General features: G+C 50.3%; 1 protein-coding gene across 5 annotated transcripts in view; it reads left to right on the top strand.

The window, feature by feature from the left end:
* MCC (MCC regulator of WNT signaling pathway) overlaps positions 1 to 19379 on the top strand; it is a 434517-nt gene extending 415138 nt beyond the window's left edge. For all 5 annotated transcript variants that reach the window (XM_044264127.1, XM_044264130.1, XM_044264140.1 and 2 more), the window contains 3 exons: positions 2948 to 3048; positions 15127 to 15249; positions 16945 to 19379. In XM_044264127.1, the coding sequence (XP_044120062.1) occupies positions 2948 to 3048; positions 15127 to 15249; positions 16945 to 17125 (405 nt within the window). In that variant the 3' untranslated portion in view covers positions 17126 to 19379. The remainder of the gene's footprint in view (positions 1 to 2947; positions 3049 to 15126; positions 15250 to 16944) is intronic.
* The last annotated feature ends 554 nt before the right edge of the window (positions 19380 to 19933 follow it).

Consider the following 19933-nt stretch of genomic DNA (forward strand, 5'->3'; position numbering starts at 1 on the left):
GCCCTTGGCTGGGCCATCTCTCCCAAGACCTGGCTGCTTGGCTGTCACCCACTCATGAGATAGATGGGAGCTGGTTGTGCTGAGGTGCCGGAGGCATTTCAAGGAGAGGGACAGTGATGGGCAAACAGATGATTGTAACACGGTGACCTAAGACCAAGGATCAATTCTTCATGCAGTGGGAGACCATGGGACTGACACAGAGCCCAGGTGTGATTTGTGACAGGTTTTCTGAACCAAGAGCTAGTAGAGAAGGGCACCTACCCAGTGAGGAGAGTTGGGGCAGAGAAGTCAGTCCCCTGTAAGGGAATGGAATGTCGAGGGCAAAGACCCAGAGGGAAGAGGAATATTGGTACATTGGCTGACGAGGTGAGGCAGCTGTGCTATCTGGAGGACAGTGAGAAGTCACGAGGGTTTTGCAGCAGGGGATGACGTGTCCCCATCAGGGCTTCAGGGGGGTGCCTGTGAGAGTCCCCATGAAACCATCTGCCCACTGCCTGCAGAGTGGAGTCTGGGTGGACAGTAGCCTACAAAGCGTTTCATGTAGTAATATCTGTGGTTCAAGAAAATGGGCTTTCCCCTTTAATGGGTAACACCTTAAAAATCTGTACAGCCATTCGAGCCTGTTTCCAGTCACTCCGGGACAGAGCTGAGGGACAGAGCTCCAATGTTCACCAGTGTGTTCTTAAGGTGTGGTGGAAGCAGACCTACCGGGTTCTTGCCAGAAGGTCCATGAGCGGAGCATTTCTCCCTGGTTCTTGGTGTTTATTTTGACTGAGAGAAATACTGTGTGTTTCCCAATTGTGTGGAATGGCTTCAAAGTACAGAAATCTAATGGAAAAGGCCAGATGGTTTTATTTTTAAATTTTTTTATTTTTATTTTTTTTTACATTCAAGTAAGAAGCTTTATAAGAGAGAAGAGTACCTTGTGTTGCTGAGGTAATGAAGTCATCGTAAGCGGATTGTCTTGTCTTTTGAACATCAGATGGATTTACTCTTTCAGTGAAATTTCCCTTCTGGGCTCTTGATTTGAACTCGTTGGTTGGTAGAGGAAGCAAGCAGTCTGTAGGAAGGCTTGCCAAACTGACGAAGCCAGAAGCCATTATCTTAAGGGCTTCAGGTCACACAGACATCTCTGCGAGTGTGGAACTGGGCTGTTCTAGAGCTGTGTCCTGAAAGCAGACCCAGTGTGGACCTAGAGGGGTGTGGGCTGTGTTCTAATTACACTTCATTCACCGACACTAAAATTTCATAGGATGTATACACATCACAAAATCATCTTTTTTTCATGAGTTTAAAAATCAGAAACAATGCTTGGGCCACAGGCCTTAGAGAAACAGGTTGCGGGCAAGGCCTGGAGCTCGTATGGCCACTCTGGCCCCACGGGGCGGGTGTCGGGCTTGCTTTCAAACCGCCTCCGGCCCGCGAGCTGGAATCCTACCCAGGCTGCCTTCAGGTTTTGTAGCTCTTGTCTCTGTGCAACAGATAGTACCAGATGTGTTCAGGGAGAGGCACCGGGTGAGGCAGAGCCACCCGGGCTCTAAGGACCCTTAGGAAACGTTAACATCACATGGGAGCAAAGAGAGAGAGGGTGTTGGAAACTCAGCAGATGCCAGGGGCTGGCAGCGGGGGCCTGGGTCTACAGGACCAAGATGGAGAGGGGTGGGGAAGGCAGCGCACGTGGAGGGTGGGGCAGGGCGAGGGGCAGGGCAAGGGGTCCCCGGAGGCTGGTGGGGCTGCCGCAGAGGGGGCCCCCGAGGGTGGTCCTGTGCTGGAGAGGGCTGAGGGAGACCCTGTGCCCTCCTGTCATCTGGCCCAAGGTGCTCAGTTCTTAGATCCCAGCGCGCGACAACTTTCCTTTGACCTCGCATCTCCTACGTCAAAGTACAGAAATCTGATGGAAAATGGGAGTCCCATGGTCTCCCACTGCATCTAGGACAGACCACAGCTTTTTGTTCTTAAGCCCTCAGTACATGTCTGCCGAGCCCGTGGTCAGAGGAGCGCCCCCCACCTCCCCTGGTTCTTCAGCACAGCTGCTGCCCTCCGTCTGCACACAGGGAGAGGAGTGCTCCAAGGGGCCTGAGTGTTCCTTTACGAGTAGTTCGAACTCCATTTAGGATTTTAGAGTTCCGGCTCTCATGCTTCCTCATCTATCAGATGAGAGGACTGGGTTTAGATGACGTCAAATTCCTGTCTAAGGTTAACATACAAGTAGGGTCACAACCGAAACTAAGGTAACATGTGTCTACTGTATTTCAGTTCAAAAAAGGGGAGGTTAAAGGTGGCTCAGTCCATTAAGCATCTGACTCTTGATTTGGGGTCAGGTCGTGGTCTCAGAGTGGTGAGACGGAGGCCTGCTGGAAGCCCTGCATCAGGCACCACCCCCTCCCACCCAACTCTCTCTCTCCCTCTTTCTCTCTCTCTCTCTCTCACACACACACACACACACACACACACACACACGGAGGGTGCACATCTGTCTTCCTTTTTTCCTGGATGATTACACTGAACCCACTCAAGCTCCCAGATCTAAAGAAGATTGGTTTTCTCCCAAGAAGTGGGTTGGGGGAGGGGGCAAGGACACTCAGGCACTCAGGTGCATTTCCCACTCATCTTTTATGAATCACACCCCAGTGGTGAAGAGCACAGAGCTGTAACCAGCTCACCTGGGTTTGAGTCCTGGGTCCACCCTGTCCTAGCTGATGACTCGGGGCAATGTAACTGCTCTGTGCCTTCGTTTTCTCTTTGGTAAATGGGTGTCAAGACATTGTCTGCCTCAGCAGGTCACCACAAAGAGTCAGTGGGAGAACGTGTGTGTGAGGTGCTCAGAGTATGCTGGGAGTCCCCATCGCCCACAGCCAGCCTGCAAGGGTCCAGAGAAGTGGGGCAGATCTGCCTTGCACTTCCAAGGTGCTCCCAGGGCTAACCAGAATGTGTCTACTGTCCTCAGGACTGTGCGGATGCCACCTCCCCAGCTCTGTCACTGGCTGAACTGAGGACAACGTGCAGCGAGAGCGAGCTGGCTGCCGAGTTCGCCAATGCCATCCGTAGGTAAGCCCCCTCCCCGCAGCCCCCGGGGAGCAACGTATTCCTGGTTCTCTGGCTGCACGTGTCCGCAATTCATGGGTCATTACCGGGAAGGAGCAGGTGCTGAGAGGTCTGACTTTTACCCAGGCCTTGGAGGCTCGGTGTGGAGAAGGTGTGGTGCCAGGCCTTTTGATGGGGGAGTGGCAGGGGAGAGCACAGAGGCAGTCATTTCATCTATAAGCGGGAAAGGTCTCTGCTTTCTTATTGTGCTCTTGCATTGACGAGGACAGCACTGAATGGTGATGATCAAACAGTCGTTTTTGTCTCATTCCCAACACTAGCGGGAATGCTTTCTTTCAACATCACTGGCTCTTTCTAATCAGAAGACCTCATAGGTTTATTTATTCAGTCCTGGACATTCTTCCTCTGCTGTCTCTGTTTCTTTCCCTCCCTTCTTCCTCCCCTTCTGCAAGGATCAACATGCCAACTCGTTCCGATCTGTCTCCCACATCATCAGCAGGCATATTCCCACCATCATTTGCAGTGCCGTCTAGGAGGCATGGAACACAAGCCATCTAGGAAGTTTCACATTCTCTAATAATCAAGTTGAAAAAGTAAAAAGGGGGCATCTGGGTGGCTCAGATAGTTAAGTGTCTGACTCTTCATTTCAGCTCAGGTCCTGATCTCAGGGTCATGAGTTCAAACCTCATGCTGGGCTCCATGCTGGGTGTAGAGCCTAATTTATTATTTTTTTTTTTAAGATTTTATTTATTTGACAGAGATAGAGAGCACAAGTAGAGCAGCAGGCAGAGGGAGAGGGAGAAGCAGACTCCCCACCGAGCCGGGAGCCCAATGTGGGGCTCGATCCCAGGATCTTGGGATCATGACCTAAGCCGCAGGCAGACACTTAACTGCCTGAGCCACCCAGGCACCCCGAGAGCCTATTTAAAAAAAAAAAAAAAGTAAAAAGAAAGCCAAAAGCCCATGCCAATTTATTTTATTTAACCCAGTGTATCCAAAATATCATTTCAATATGTAATTAGTATTTTTTAAAAAAATGTTTAAGATAGTTTTTCTTCCTCTTCCCCCTCTTCCTCATTTTTCTTCCTCACTAAGTCTTCAAATCTGGTATATATTTTGCAGTTACAGCACATCTCACATTCAAACCAGTCAGTATTTCAAGTGCACAGGAACTCAAGTCATCATTCTAGAAAGGTTCTTTGCTCACTTTTCCAACTCACAAATTTCTTCTCAGCTATATCCATTGCGGTGTGTGGCTTCTATGTTCAGTTTTCATTTTGGTGACGAAATCTGTCCTCTCTTTTTTAAGAAGATGTTTATCATTTATAGTCTAAAAATGTTATTCTGTCTGCTGTAGTAACTCTGTTTCCTCATGTGTAAGTTCTTTTTAGAGTTGAGTTTTATGACTCTTGGTTTTGGGTCACCAGGCCAACTGTTGGGCTTCCAGTCCTCCTGGCTGACGGCACCTCTCTGTGCAGGTGGGGCCACAGCATTGGGTCCCCTCCTGTCTGCATGGCTGGTGTCTCTGGTTGGGCACCTCTGAATCCCCTTTCTCCTCTAGCAGCTTTCTTCCCTGTGCATTTTGAATTGTGGTTTCCCTTTTCAAGAAGAATAAAAGTCTGCCTTTCATGTTTTATGATTGCTCATGGTTTCTGGTATACAAGAGTGCTCCTTGCTTTCTTGACATGCTTGAGGATTTCTTTGAAAATGGGTTTGCCATCATTTCTGGGGGTAGGAGGCGGGGTAGGAGGGGTTAGGAGCCACTCCGTCTGCTGTCCTGACCCAGCCAGGGCTGTTTCTGTTCTGGCGTGGCCTCCCAACAGAGGGTGGATGGAGGCTGCCTGGTGGGGAACTTCACTGCCCTCCTGATCTACTCACTGTCCTTTGGTGTCTTTGCTCCCAAGCCGTAATAGCTCTGCTTCACGTTGCCAGCGCCTCTGGCCACAAGGTTAAATGGTAGTTGCTTTGCTTGAGGTGGGAAGAGGAAAGTAACGCAGGGAAAATGCCCTCAACAAATCCTAACGATGACATGACTATGCCAGGAACATGGGCGGCAAACCCACTCCCTGCTTTCAACTGGGAGCCATTTGGATGTTGCATCTGTAAGCTAAGCCCCTCAATTTTTCAAATTCCCCAAACCCCCAAGGTCGCTGGCACGAGTAGAATGCGGGTTCTGCTGACTAAACAGAGAGAGACTTCGTTTGTTTTGTCAGTCACGACGGGCTTCCAGTAACCCGCCGAAAGTTGGTTAGCATGGATTTCTAATCAAGACCCGGATAGATGGAGCCAAGAAAGAACCCGCAGGGCTACAGGAAGAAGGAAAATAACATCATTATATTGTAAATATAGCCTAGGAACTGGAATAATCATTTCATGGGGGCAGAGGATTTGGACACCTGAGAGCTAGGGTCTGGGGCTGTTTTCATTTTTAAAAATCAAGTAGAAACTACCATCTTCTTTGAAGGTCTTAAATCACTGCCAAACTCGTGGTTACTCTCGGTTGAGGGAATTGGCCTTGTATTTTCAGAAACAGTCCTCCCTTAAAAGAGGATGGGTGCAAACACCAGTGTTGTGGGGCCAGGCAGGGGTGGGGAGGGGCTGGGGGACCAGGCGAAGCAGTGGTCTTTTCGGGAGGAGAAACCCCTCAGGAAGGTGCCTTGTGACATCCGGGTTGCTGGTTCTAGGTCACGGCCCTGTCCCACGCACATCTCCCCTAGAGCTACCTTGCCGGGCTTCCGCCCCGAGCACCGCCCTCTGCGTCTTCTCCCAGCCTTATGTCTGGAACCAAACCAGGACTCCAGACAGTCACACGCTGACTGTGTCCCTCCCATCCAGTCTGATTCCATCCCCTCCATTTGCGTGAACATTGGCAGCACGCTCGCGGCTGCAGGGTTACCATCAAAGCCCGTCCCGACGGCCGGGTTTCCCGTCCCGCACAGGAGTTTTCTCATCGGGCTATCTTGTTCTGCTGCGTTCTGCACCAGCTGTGTGCAGAACACATCTGCATCCCTTCTTCATCTCCGATCCCTCTCTTGCTCTCGGTCCCGGTAAACTCACAGTGAGCGGCTTTTCCAGCAGAGAAGTGAACTGTAAAAATGCGGCTGAGAATGTATTTTCAGAAATGACTCTGCTCTCTAGCAGTTTGGGGTTTGAGTGGAGCCCTCCTTCAGGACCCGAGCCCACCCGAGAGGAGAGGCTGTGGCATCTCGGCCCTGTTCTTGCAAGGCAGCGAGGAGCAGGCATTGCTCTCCACAGGCTGGGGGTGGGCTGGGGACCCACATGGCAAGGCAGAGGAGTTCCCCAAGGTCAAACAGGAAGGCAGTGGGGAAATAGCGAGGCTTTACCCCCTCTGCTGGGCCCCGTGTGCTGACAGCGGAGCTCCCAGATGGGTGTGAGCTAAGCCCCCTTTTGTGGGTTCCCCTGGAGCCTCTCGCCACCGCAGTGTGCATGGTCTGGGCAAATGGGAACGTCCGCACCACTGGGACATGACGTGCATCTGTCTCCTGAATGCGGAGGGCAGATGAAGTGCTGGGGGTCAGGGGGCACACTTCCTCCAACACACACAGCCCCGTCCAACTGGGGAAGAGGTAGGGTTGCTGTGCTCTTCAGTGCTAGAGGGCAGGGGAGAGTGGGGAGGGGGTTGTGACACAGTGACCACCTCAGATGTTTCCACATGCACCTGGCAGGACCCTGCTTGGTGGGCCAGCAGGACCCCGCCCTAGCTCTCCCACTGCCCCCTGCAGAGACCACTCAGCCTGCTCCTGCTGGAGATGAGGCTGGAGATGTCTAGTCCTAGGCCCACCTGGGGCTCTGCTGAGCCCTTCAGGGAGCCGGGATCTGCCACCTGGGCAGGCATGTGTGCCAGATCATTCCATAAATGAATGTTGGAAGATCAGTTCCTTGCAGTTGTAGGGCTGACATGCTGTTTCCTTGCTGGCTGTTGGCCTGTGGTAACTGGGCTCCTGGAGGCCTCGGACATGCCTTCTACACAGCCCCCTCCCTCCTGAAAGTCAGCGAGGAGAACCTCCCACTCGTCACATCCCTTGCCCGCTGTAAATCTCTCTTAGGAGGAGCCCGGTCCTTTTAAGCGCTCATCTAATTAGGTCAGGTCTTCCCAGAATAATCTCCTTATCTTCAGATCAGCAGTTTGGGGCCTTAATTACATGTGCAGAATTCTCTCCCAGCAGCCCCTAGATTGGTTTTTGACTGAACTGACTGGGAGAAGATGGGTGTGTACTAAGGCGCTACAGTCTTGGGGGCCATTTTAGAATCCTACCCAGCTCATCTTGTTACTTAAAACCTTCCGGTGACTTGCAGCAGGGTCCAAACTCCTTAGCAAGTGTGTGATCTGACCCCCCAACCCCGCTTCTCCACCCTCACCTCCTATCACCGGTCCCCTCCCACCCTGAGCCACACCAGACCACGTGCTCTCTTTCGTGCCTCGGGGACTTTGCTCTGCTGCTGCTCCTGCCCTCACACCATAACCTCACGCTCTAAGCGCTCACACCAGTGTGCTTCTACCCTGTCAATAACAAGGGTTTGTTTGGTGTTTCTTTGGCTCCTGTGCCCTGAACTTCCTTCTGTCACAGAACCCATCATTGCTCTGCTTCTCATGTCCCGGGTTCCAGCCTCCCCTCCCCGTTTCACCTGTCACCCCCTGCAAAAGGAGAGTTCTTTTCGGGTGGGGATCGCGACGTCATCACCCAGGTATATGACCTCCATGTGGATGACTTCTTTCCTTCTAAATGGCCCCTAAATTCACTCAGCTGCGAATTTCAGAGTTTCTCTCTGCCCCCTGGACGTCTTTTCCAAATATGATGCTAGAGCTTCGAAACACAGCACATTGAAAACAAATTCTAATCCGTCTCTTCCTGCACTTTGAAATTGGCCCCTTCTTCAGAATTCTTGTAGTACAAATTATACTTTGTTAATGATCCAGAATTACAACTTCGCAGTCTCCTACCTCCTGAAGGCAGTGGGGGGCGTGGTTTTTCCCCCTTAAAATCCCAGGCATTCGTGGCCATTTGCATTATCTTCTCCTGAGGTTAGCCCTCAACTCTTCAAGACTTGGGGGTTCTGCCACCAGATACACCTTTCAGCACACTCCGGGTCGGGTCTCTCTGCAGAGGCATCTTCAGTGGTTTGGCATGCCAGACCAGTCCCCCTGTGTGTGGACTTCCTAGCCCTCTCAGACACCTCTCCTGGATGGAATCTACAGTCCAGCTTCTTCCGGACACTAACTTCCAGGAGCATCTCTTCCCTTCATGCCCCTGACTCTCTTAAGCCATGGACCCCTCCCCTCCTCCCCTCCAGTAGGACTCTCACCTTCCCGAAGCTTTCCTGTCGCCTCCACTGTGTACCTTCCTGCTCTTCCCTGTGGCCCCACAGGTGCTGACCACAAGCCGCCTCGGTTCAAAGCCATGTCCAAGTTCCACAAAAACCTTCCCAGCTCTAGATCTCCCGGACTTGTAGCAAACATGAGACCATGGGAGGACAGAAGATGGCAGTTGACTCCTCTTACTAGCAGCTATGGATTCATAGTGTTTTTGAGCCATACAAATAGTGAAATGCAATGAAAAGGGAATTAGTTGGGGTCCTTGAAAAGGAGCCCCCGTGGGCAAAAGAGCAGCAAAGTCTTCGCCGTTTTGGTAGTAAGGCCAGTATTTTAAAAGGTGCTGTTTTATTAGACTTGCATTTGCCGATTGTTCATATTTGGCTGATTTATACTGGTGATCAGATAACAGAAATTGCGCTTAGAATTCTGTAAGTGTGCATGGATCCACAGGATGGTAATAGGAGACAGAGTGCACCAAGGAATTGATTATCATGTAAATAACTTGCTGAACTCTAAAGCCAGGGCCCCAAAGGGCACCAATAAAAACCAGGGCTCACTCCTAGGGTTGAGGTGGACATAGCTTGGGTAACGGAGATCCTTGTGCATTTCCATCATCCCCTCTGTGTTCCAGAAGCTCAGAGAGAAGGCCTTAGCTGGGATCTCGTAAAAGTGGGGTGACGGAGAGCACCCCGCAGGCAAAGGCTGCAGCACACCTGTGAACACACAGCTACATTTCCCAGGCAAGAACCATGGTCTTAGGAAAGTCTGGGCCAAAGCGCAAGACAGTCACAATCGTCTTGCTGCTGCTTCCCGGCAAATACAGCCACGCTCCCCCATAGTACCTGAGGAACATCACTACCAGAGGACGCCTCCTCATCGGGGCCACAGGAGTGCTCTTCACTAGAGGTCTGAATGCCTGCTCCACGCCCCTGCTATGAGCCACGGCTGGGAGCCCAGGAGCTCAGGCTCACACAGAGCCCCCAATGAGCCTCCCAGTTCTGTGGATATACTGGCAAGTCTCTTGCCTGGGCCCCGAGTTCCTCCTCTAGAAAAATGTTTTTTAGATTAAATAGAGATTGCAGTGAATACGGAGGAAGTAACAAGGTGCTGTGACATCATAACCCTGGGACATGTGTTCAGATGGGCAGTCAGGGTGGGCTTCCGGGAGGAGGTGACATTTAAGCTGGGATGAGAAGGAAAGGTAGCCTGTGGAAGAAGCACATTCCCAAGCAGGGGGACCTAGTCCAGGGCGTGCAGTGGGAAAGAGCATGGTGCGTCTGAGAGGATTCCAGCCTGCAAGGGGGAGGGTGATGCCCAAGACTGGCCAGGCAGAGGTCAGGTCAAGCAGGGGACTTAGATAGACGTCCAGATAAGACCCAGACTTTGCGCCGAGTGCCGGTGGAAGGCACCGAAGGGCAAGGATAAGATGTGGTTTGTCATATTAAAGAATGAGCGGCCGTTCTGTGAGAACCAGTCTAGAGGTTGCAGAGGTGATGCAGAGAATCCACTCAGGGGGTCTCAGGGCTGCCCAGGTGAGAAACGAGGGCAGCTTGGACGTGGGTGGTGGGGCAGAATTGTCCCAAGACTTGGTGGTTGGGGGCTGCTGTGGAGTGGAAGTGGAGGACCAGGAAAGGGAGGAGTTGGGCAGTGGGTGTTGTTGTGTGCTGACAGGGGAGGAAGGTTGGCTTGAAGGGATTGTCTGGAAGGTCCTGCTCTAGGCACATTAAGTGGAAGACACCTGTTAAGTTGAGATGTCAGATAGGTCCAGAGATCCAAGGGAAGGCCTGGAGATAAAGAATTGGAAGTTTCTAGCATGAAGGTAGTCTTTAGGAACATAAATGGGAATGGAGAGAGGCAAGTAAGGAAAGGGTAGGACACACAATATGGTCCAAGCCCATGTCCTCCATACTCAGGGACTTCAAGGCAGCAGCGAGCGAGGACTGGTGCAGAAGCCAGTGGGACTGCCGGTGCGGGCTGCAGCGTGCGGACTCAGGAGTGAGGCCTGTGGGAGGAAGAGATCAGGAGCGGCAGGCGTGCAGGCAGGGGAGGGAGGTCCCCAATGATTCCGGGGTGACCTCACAAGCAATGGCAGGGGAGACAAGCCCACTGGGGTTAACCAGTGGACAGCGAGGGAGCGAGGAACCACACATGCCGAATCTGGACATGACTAATGGCGTCTCTTGAACAATGACTGAGCGATAGTGGACCCTGTGACAGCCATGCGGAAGGTGTCCTGGGGGCCACAAAGCCCCTCGCCCTTTGCTCCGCCACACCCAAAGCGCCTTTGGGTTTGTGATGACAGTCTGGCCCCGGCCTTTGATTTTGGGAATAGCATACCCCCCCTCCCAGGGAGCCAGAGAGCCCTGCCTGGCGCCATCCAGGCACTGCCCCCTTATCCCCTGTAGGCTGCCTCGGACACAGGCGCATGTGCCCTGCTGCTCATGGGGATGACATTGAAGAAAGACACCGTCCTGACTGTGTGGTCAGAGTGAGGTTCACGGGACCCATGGGGAGCAGGAGGAACCCTCGTTTTTGGTGGAGCGGGAGGCCCTGCCAGCTGTGCCAGTGGGACCCCACGGTGACTTTTCACCTGCTGCTGGAGGCAGGTGTTCTGGAGTCAGGGAACGGGAAGAAGGAAGGGATTATGCCCTTCTGGGCATTCCAGAAAACACTACTGGAGGGGCAAAAAGAACGTGTAGCATTTAATGTTGACTCTCTTGGCTGTGTGGAGCCTGAAAGTGCTTGTGTTAGCTTTATTTATCTTATGTAGATAAACTATAAATTCTTCTCAGCTGAAGGCCAGGAGAATTAGAGCTAGAAACTTCCACAGAAGGCACAGGACATGAATGCTTGAGGTTCCAAAGTGACTTGGATTCTTATCCCAGTGCAATTTCTGGAAGCTGAGGAAAGTGGTAGACTTTGGGGAAGCATGCCCCTGCGCCTAATTTCACGTTCAGATCCAGAGCCTTCTCCAAGACACGGGAAGTTCATCCACGGTGCCAGGTGAAGGACAGTCTGCCTTACCAGTTTCCTGAATGTGCTTGGTAGTTAGGATCGACTGGGTGCTTAAGCTGCGGGTTCGGGGCCTCACCCCAAAGGGCAGAAATCAGGACCAGGCCTGGGGCCCCGGAGCAGCACTACCCACTGCTGGTAGAGCAAACGCAGGTCACAGGTGCAAGCCACTGGGTGACTGCACATTTCCTAGTAGCTACGTTTAAAACTTAAAAAAATTAATGACATGTTTAGCCCAGTATATCCAAATATCATTTCAACATGTAATCACTGTTTTCTTTTTTTCATATGAAGTCTTCAAATTCGGGTGTGTTTCTACTTCCCTCACATCCTCGAGCCCTAACCAGCGCCGGGGCTGGTGCTCAGGTGCCCACCGCCGCTCGTGCTGCCTTCCTGGGGGCGTGGGGGCGTGAGAGCACCTGACTCCAGGGGCCCCAAACAGACCGGGCTCTACCACTGGCCCCTCACGAGATGGGAAGGCAGAGAGACAAGGGGTGGTGAAACGGATTTATTTCACTGAGGCCAACACCAGGAAGACCGCGGCTGCCTCCCAAAGTGCCGAACACAGACCGACACTCATATTTGGGGAAAGGTGGAAAAAATTAAGAAGTACAGACCGAGGTCCAAATGGAGGTGAAGTCCCCTTTCATTGTTGATAGAGTTTCAGTCAGTGAGCTGCTGCAGATACAAACAGGTAAAATAACCCACATTTTAGGTTTAGGTTTGGCTTCATCTTTGTACTGTTGAATAAATTAGCATCCTGGTTCTGTCCTGGACACTGTACAACAAGCGCACTTCGGTCTCCTTCCTGAGGCCCAGGGAGCTCTTGGGGGCAATTCTCAACTCCCCCACACACCAGGGGTTAGGCAGAGTCTTTAAGGGCCTCTCCTGGGTTCTGTCCCCCATTGGAGCCTGCCAGGTCCGGAAAGTTCCCTCCAGTCCCCCAGGGGCCCGAGTACTGGGCAAAGGAACCCTTTGTTTTGTGGTGAGGCTGGGATTTCTGTACTCTCGGCTGCTGGGGCAGTGGTGTGGATGTAATAGGGGGTGGGAAGGGATTTTGGTCTGGGCAGTTTTTGTTTTGAATTTACTGTGCTCATGATGACATTTTAAAGATTTTTTTTTTTTTTAATTTATTTGACAGACAGCAATCACAAGCAGGCAGAGAGGCGGGCAGAGAGAGAGAGAGGAAGGGAAGCAGGCTCCCTGCTGAGCAGAGAACCCGATGTGGGGCTCAATCCCAGGACCCTGGGATCATGACCTGAGCCAAAGGCAGAGGCTTAACCCACTGAGCCACCCAGGTGCCCCCATGATGACATTTTAAATTCTCTTCACAGTTTTCTTTTCTCCATTTCCACTATTAACTTTAGAATGAGAAAGAAAAGAATTGAAACAGTAACAAAATGTCAGACAAAGAACCCCTTCCCCATTCTTAATAGCGGGGAGGGGGGACCATTTCCTGTTTCCCTAGCCTTCCCTCAGCGACAGAGGGCTGTCTGTAGGCACCCCCCTCCCTAGACACTTCTCTGCTTCTGCTGGGAAATGGTTCCTCTCTGCATGTCAGTAGGAAACGCAACCAGATCTGAGACTTCCTGGTGCTGCCGGGGCCCAGGAGAGACCCCCGTTCCTCAGGAATTCCTCTGCAGTGGCTCTGGCTTCTCTAGGATGGGCAGGAGGATTCGCTGAGGAATCGGAAACCCTCGGGATTTAGGTTGTCAGGTTTCATTTAAAAAAATCTTCCCCCCCCTTCCATCCTCACTCACAAAAGCAGGACTAGATTTTTGTCCAGCAGTTCTTTCAATAATCTTGAAAAGCTTGACTTGTGCTCCCAGTAGCTGCAGGCACAAATGTAAAAGGGATCTGAAAAGCCAGGGAAGGCCCAACCACCTGAACATCTGAGAGCCCTGCACGTGGGGGGCCAGCCCCCCTTAGCCTCCCTTCAGGAAGCGGCGCCATTGAGGCTGGCTTTCACAATACTCCACAAAAAGCATACAAAATTGTAAGAACTTCAAGCAATGCAGAAATGAGTAAAGTAGAAAACGAAAGCCTTCAGTCACCCCACTCCGGGAGGCCCCCCTTGTCGAGCGGTGGGCAGCTGTCTGGTCTGTTGTTAGAGGAGCTCAGGAATTTGACACTCAGATTTGTAGCTGTTTTTGTAAAACTGGCATCCCGGAGAAGTCACCCTTTTCACGTGACAATATATCAGACACCTTCCCATGCCACTACATGTTGAACTGAGCTTTTCCTTTTTTCAAATAACCACAGAGTATTTCAATAGAGCCATCATACCTTGTGGAATTAACCAGCCCCCGGTTGATCTGCATTCTTAGCTGTTGGAACCAATACCGAAGTGAACCCAGCTGTCATCTCATGTGTCTCTCTACACCTACGCACACTGTAAGAAAAATTCCTAGAAATCAGGTTGCCTTGTCGAGAGATAGGGTTACTTTCTATTTTGCTAGACCTTCCCAGATTGCCTTCCAAAACAGCTGTGCTCACGTACATTCCTCATACACGCATGAATCAGTTTTAGAGGAATTTCTTCCACAAATCTGGTTTCTCATGAATCTCCAAAGAATCAGATGCTTTCGGGGAATTGTTTGGAAGCTGCTTTAAAACAACTGTTGTCACTGAGAAGCGGTCACCTGGCTGGGGGTAACTTTGGGTAAGGCCTTTGCCACCTGAGAGCCTACATGCCCATGGGGGAGCCTGCTGAGGTGAAAGATGGATGGGGCGGTGCCTAGGGGGCTCCATCCCACGGTCCAGAGATGGAGTCCCACGTCGGGCTCCCTGCTCTGGGGAGCCTGCTTTTCATTCTGCCCACCGCTACCCCTGCATGCACGCACCCTCTGACAAATCTTTAGGGGAAAAAGGAGCAGATTGTGATATCCAGGGCCCTGTGACGATGCAGTGACACTGTGCCTGTGTATAGGGGCGGCGGTGGAACCACTGTAGGGAGGGCGCTTGTGGAGAGTTTCCCAGCCCAGGTCTTACGCTCAAGGGCATCAGAGGATGGCAGGAAGCGCAATGGGCACTAGAAATCTCCTGAACATATAAGTCAGTTACTTTGGCTTACCCCAGCAGTAAAGAGCACATGGAACTTGAAGCCTTGGGGAAGGGAGGTTGTCAAAGTGCAAATCTAAGTACTTTAAAGGGGAACCAAGGAACTTTAAAACGAGAGTATCAGTTTCTATTCCCTCTGTCACTACTGTTTTTTTGCAAAGTAAAAAAAAGTATCTATTGATAAATCTCAGTTTAGAAACTAAAACTAAGACAAACTTTCCTTTTTTTTTTTTTTTTTTTTTGTGAAGTAGGATCATGTTGATTTCACTGAGTGGGGACTTGTCCAAGATAGGGCACCCAGACTACAGGTTTCTGTTCTCAAATCAGTGATTTAAGAGATACTTACTAGCACACCTGGAAAAGGGTGTGGAACCCAGATGAGGTTTTGTGGCCAAGCTGCATTTGTGCTACATCTGGGTAGCTACAACCCCAGGTCTTGTTCCTCTGTGGCTTGTACTGCACTCTGAGCTCTCAAAGGTCCTCACCAGTGTTCAGCAAGGCAGTGGTGAGATGTTCTGGACCGGAGGGGACCTCCAGGTACCTCCAGTATCTTCCTTTTCATACTTGCCTTTTGATTTGGCAAGCTCAACCTTCCTCCTCTGCCACCACCCTTGGGGTAACAGCCGGGATCTTGTCGGGTTACTCCAGGTATGCTTTGTCTCTCCTCCGCACAGAGAAAAGAAGCTAAAGGCCAGAGTTCAAGAGTTGGTGAGCGCCTTGGAAAGACTCACCAAGAGCAGTGAAATCCGACACCAGCAATCAGCAGAGTTCGTGAATGACCTGAAGCGGGCCAACAGGTACAATCTCCATCTAGGGTTCCTTCTACACCCGGAGGGCATTTCCGAAATTGCTGGGAGCCAGCTCCAGGGAGGCAATGGCAAGTCCTCACCAGCCTGCCCTCCCTGCCACCCCCAAGACTGGCCTTCCCTCAGGAATGCCAGTGTTCCACAGGAAACTAAGAAATGCTCAGTAAAGGCTTGTCCTTGGACCAGGTATGTTTGGGAAATGCAGCATACTATGGTCCCCTTTAATTCCTACAGTAAAGGTTCTGGGAAGTCATACAGTAAGGAGAAAAAAAAAAAAAAAAAGATGGTTTTTAAGCCAACATTTTCCCAACAAAATTGGCTCTAGAACTTTTATATGAACAACAGTTTTCATTTATTAAGTAAACTCTGGCCCCCAATGTGAGGCTCTAACTCATGAACCCCCAAGAACAAGAGTTACTCTATCAACTGAGCCAGCCAGGTGCCCCTATGTGAAGAACATGAAGTATCTGGTGGACACTTTATGGGGCACTATTGTAACAGCATCTAAAGCTTTTTGGGCTCAGGACCCCTGTATGTTCATAAAAAACCGAAGAACCCAAAGAACTTTGTTCTCATAAATTATCTATTGATAAATCTCAGTTTAGAACCTAAAACTGAGACGAATCTTTCTTTTTTTCCAAAAAAATAATTGGTCATATGCAATACCATTGGCATTTATTTAAAAAACTGTTTTCCAAAAAGACAGAAAAGTAGCAATTTTTACAATCGGCAAACCTCTTTCATGTCTGGGTTAGAAGACAGCTGGGTCGCACCTCCCCTTCCACAGGCATGTATACTGTGAAATAAATCAGAACACCAAGCTGCATGCGGACCTGAGGTACAGGGTATCCAAGGCCGCTCTCCTGAGAGTGTTTTGGGAATCCCATGGAGTTGGTCTCAGGAGGACACTGGGAGGACCTAACTCTGTACATGGAGGGGACTGGGCTATTTTGGACCAGAGTAGGTATGAGGACTTAATCTGTCCTGGGCTTTACCCCCTGCTCTCTCCCCACCAGGCTCTCGGGGAGATGGCTCAGAGAGGCTCATACTCTGGCTGGCAGCACCAGTTGGTGGCCTTGTGTCCCGAATTCCACCAGCCTGAAGTGTGAAATCATCAGGGCCTCTCTCTCTCCTCCTAGGTGACTATGGTAACTTAACACTGGACCATCTGTTGCAGGGACCCCGGAATGACAGACTCACTACTAGTAGTTATTTATTTTTAAAAGATTTTTTTTTTTTTTGGTCAGAGAACAAGCAGGAGAAAGGCAGAGGGAGAGAGAGAAGCAGGCTCCCCAGGATCATGACCTGAGCCCAAGGCAGATGCTTAAATTGAGCCACCCCTCCCATCCCCCAGGTGGCCCTCATCACTTGTATTTAAATGACAAATTTCTGAAATTTAGATGCCTTTTCTATCTTACCTATTTTGGTAAATTTAGTTTAGTCACAACTAGTCTGGGTTGTTGGTTTACACCCTTCCTAAAGATGAGGGACAAGCCTCTAGCAGGGAAAGAACTGTAGTTAAGCCAGTAACAGGTGAATGGCCGTGAGTGTTGAACAGTTGATTTCCCAATCCTTTATAGAGGCTGAAGGACCTCTCCGGACCCAGTCACCCAGCGGACAGAACAGAGTGTCTCCACACTAATCCAATGACTGTCTGTTTCCTCTCCTTCCCTGCTCCCCGCACAGCAACCTGGTGGCTGCCTATGAAAAAGCCAAGAAGAAGCATCAGAACAAACTGAAGAAGTTGGAGTCTCAGATGATGGCCATGGTGGAGAGACATGAGACCCAAGTGAGGATGCTCAAGCAAAGAATAGCTCTGCTGGAGGAGGAGAACTCAAGGCCACACACCAATGAAACTTCGCTTTAATCGGCACTTGGTTGGTCTCCAAAGCTCTGTGGAAGCTCAACTCGAGCAGGTCGCCGGGGAGAGAAGGGCCCTGGGAGACAGAGCACCTGGTGGGAGAGGGATGGAAGGGAAGGCTGGCAGGTGGGTGAGCACCTGCACAATGGAGTACCATGGACTCTGCTCTGGGGACGAATGGCCTGGTGACACCGTGCAGACTCTAGCCGGAGGATCCCGCTCCTCCCTTTCTGGGCCCAGGGACAGCGTGTATATAGCTGCTGTGTGCCACGCGCAGTAGGCCTTGCTTCTGCTTCCAGCGCGGGCACTCTCCCTCCCACCTGTTCGCTTTCTGGAGGTTGTGCCTCGGTGGTACCCTGGGCATTCATTTGTTTTGGATCGTCCGTGCTTTTCTTCTTTTTTTGGTAGTGACCGGCCCTCTGTCATCCCCAGTTTCTCCTTTCTTTCTACTTCAGGGATAAACACTGACACATGTGGGAGTGCGGAGGGGTTATCTTCAGCCTCTCGAACTGCTGATCTGCTTACTGCACCAGGCTTTGGTTTTCGAGACCCACGTACCAGCTCTGAGACACAGGCTGTCACTCAGAGGTGCTCGAAGAGGTAGATTACAGGGGAGGGTACACAGGGCTTAGGGTCCCAGGTACATCTGAAGTTATAGGTAGAGCAAGCCCAGGGCTTCTACCTGAACAATTCTGTTTGGGAGAATGAGCACTTCTTTTACCTCTCACTGTGGAGGTAGGGCTGGGAAGAGCACTTCCTTCTGAATATGGGATTTTCCCTCCCAGTGGAGTCTTATTAAAGCCAAGACTTAGAGCTGAGACGGTCCTGTTGAGACACAGTGGAACTAAACTTTTATCATGAGCTGCTTCAAGAGCAGAGGAGCACTGTTAGTAATTCTGCTCCCCACCCCTCGAGGGCACAACATAACTGCTATTCCACAACCATCAAAATTCATCCACCTGATATGTACGGAGCTCTGGACCTGCCTCTGTTCTTCTCCAAGGGCAAGAGGCAGGACACTGAGCAGAATGTTTGGCGGTCGATCCCACCCCACCTATTTAAGAGGCAGCTACTGAACCACCAGTTCAAGACTTCGCTCCTGCTGTTACGAAGGGTAGGGGGTGAAGGAATGGTCATCGAGGCCTCCTTTTGCCCGCATCCCCCACCCCCCGCCCCCAAAGTGGTGGTTAGTATACGGTACTTAGGTTAAATTTTAAGTAAAATGCTGACAAGGCTGGGCCAGGACCGAAGTGCCTGAATTCTTTCAGGAAGGCCTCCATCTTATACTCATTATTCCATCTCCTGTCTTTCAAGTCTTCTTAGTTATGCCACACGAATATATTCTGAAGGACCACTTGCATTTCACTCTGTAGTACTGGAAGATCCACCCAAAGCCCCCCAAGAATTCTATCCCAATGCCAGAGTTCACAAAGTTTTGTTTATGAACAGGTCACCCCATCAGAGTCCCAACGTCCATGAGCTGAAGATCTATTTTCAGACAACCTGATACAAGTTCCTCAGCCTTCTTTGCAATGGAGAAGCCACTCCAGCCACCACCTTGGAGGGCAGAGCAATTCCAGCCCAAAAGCAACCACCCTTCTTTCTTAGGCCCACAGTAAGGCTTTCCCAAAACCACCACCAAAAACCAAAAAAACTGTTACCAGTCTGGAAGGACCAGCTTTTGGCTGCTTTGATCACTGTGAAAGTGCCCACTGGCTCCTGATTCTATTGTGAATCTACCATTTAGTCAAGGTTGGTTCTTGTGATTTTTTTAAATCGATTTTTACTCTTTGGATAAAGTTTCATTTTGTCCTAAGGAAAACGTGACTCAAGTTATATGGGGGGTGGGGGAGGGTGTTTAAAAGACAAAATACTGGTTTTCCCCATTTTTCCAAGGGGAAATATTTGAGACCAAACATTCAAAACAGACAGCATTCATCTTCACCAACCCTGAAAAGTATAGCTGACACAGGAATATAATCCTGTCTGCTGACTTCGGTCTACCATTCTTAGTCCAAGTTCAAAGAAAACTCACCCTTTTTAGGGTCGTGTAACTCTTCCAGACCCAAGAGGTCTCCTCTCCTCCATTATAAGCCCAAGTATTACTGACCCTACTGACCCTACTGACCCTACCTGGCCTCCTTTCGAATTTATACTTCAACATAATACTTTTAAATATGTGGTGATTGGGTGAAAACTCTTTCCCCAGAAAAACTGTTACTTTTTATAAATGTGTGGAATAAAAAAAAAGGCAATTAAATAGTTGATTTCCTTTCCTTGTATTTTTCAAATGCTCCCTAAGAGAAGATCCTTGCTGAAGGTGAACCAAGAGGCATTCATTTATGCTAAACGTAAAACCACATTGATTAAATAATTGCAGGTACCTGAATTTTTTTTTTTTAATAATTTGAGTTTCTCTTTCTAAACAGTAGCTGGTTTATATTAATCTCTCCATCAAAGGTAAACAATGATACGGATTTAACTTGTATGAGGTGAAAAGTCTTCAGATTTCCATGTGTTTGTTTTCCACTTCCCTCAATGGTTACCCCTTTCAGGCAGTCACCTTCTCTGTCCCATCTCTGGTTCTTAGCCAAAAAGGCATGGGAAGAAAGCATCCCTTCACAGTTCCCCTGGAGTGTATTTCCCACTGCTGAATTAAGATAAAAACCACAGGCAAAACAGACTTCCGTCCCACTGGAGTGGCATCTACGTGTGGACCTGCCAGCAGATGTGATGTTCTGCCAAAGCTGCTGTGGACTCGCAGGTGGTTAAGCCTCCTCTTGGAGACTAAGCCCGAAAGTTATTGATGATTAA

The sequence above is a fragment of the Neovison vison genome, chromosome 1, assembly GCF_020171115.1.
Source record: "Neovison vison isolate M4711 chromosome 1, ASM_NN_V1, whole genome shotgun sequence".
NCBI classification, from domain to species: domain Eukaryota; kingdom Metazoa; phylum Chordata; class Mammalia; order Carnivora; family Mustelidae; genus Neogale; species Neogale vison.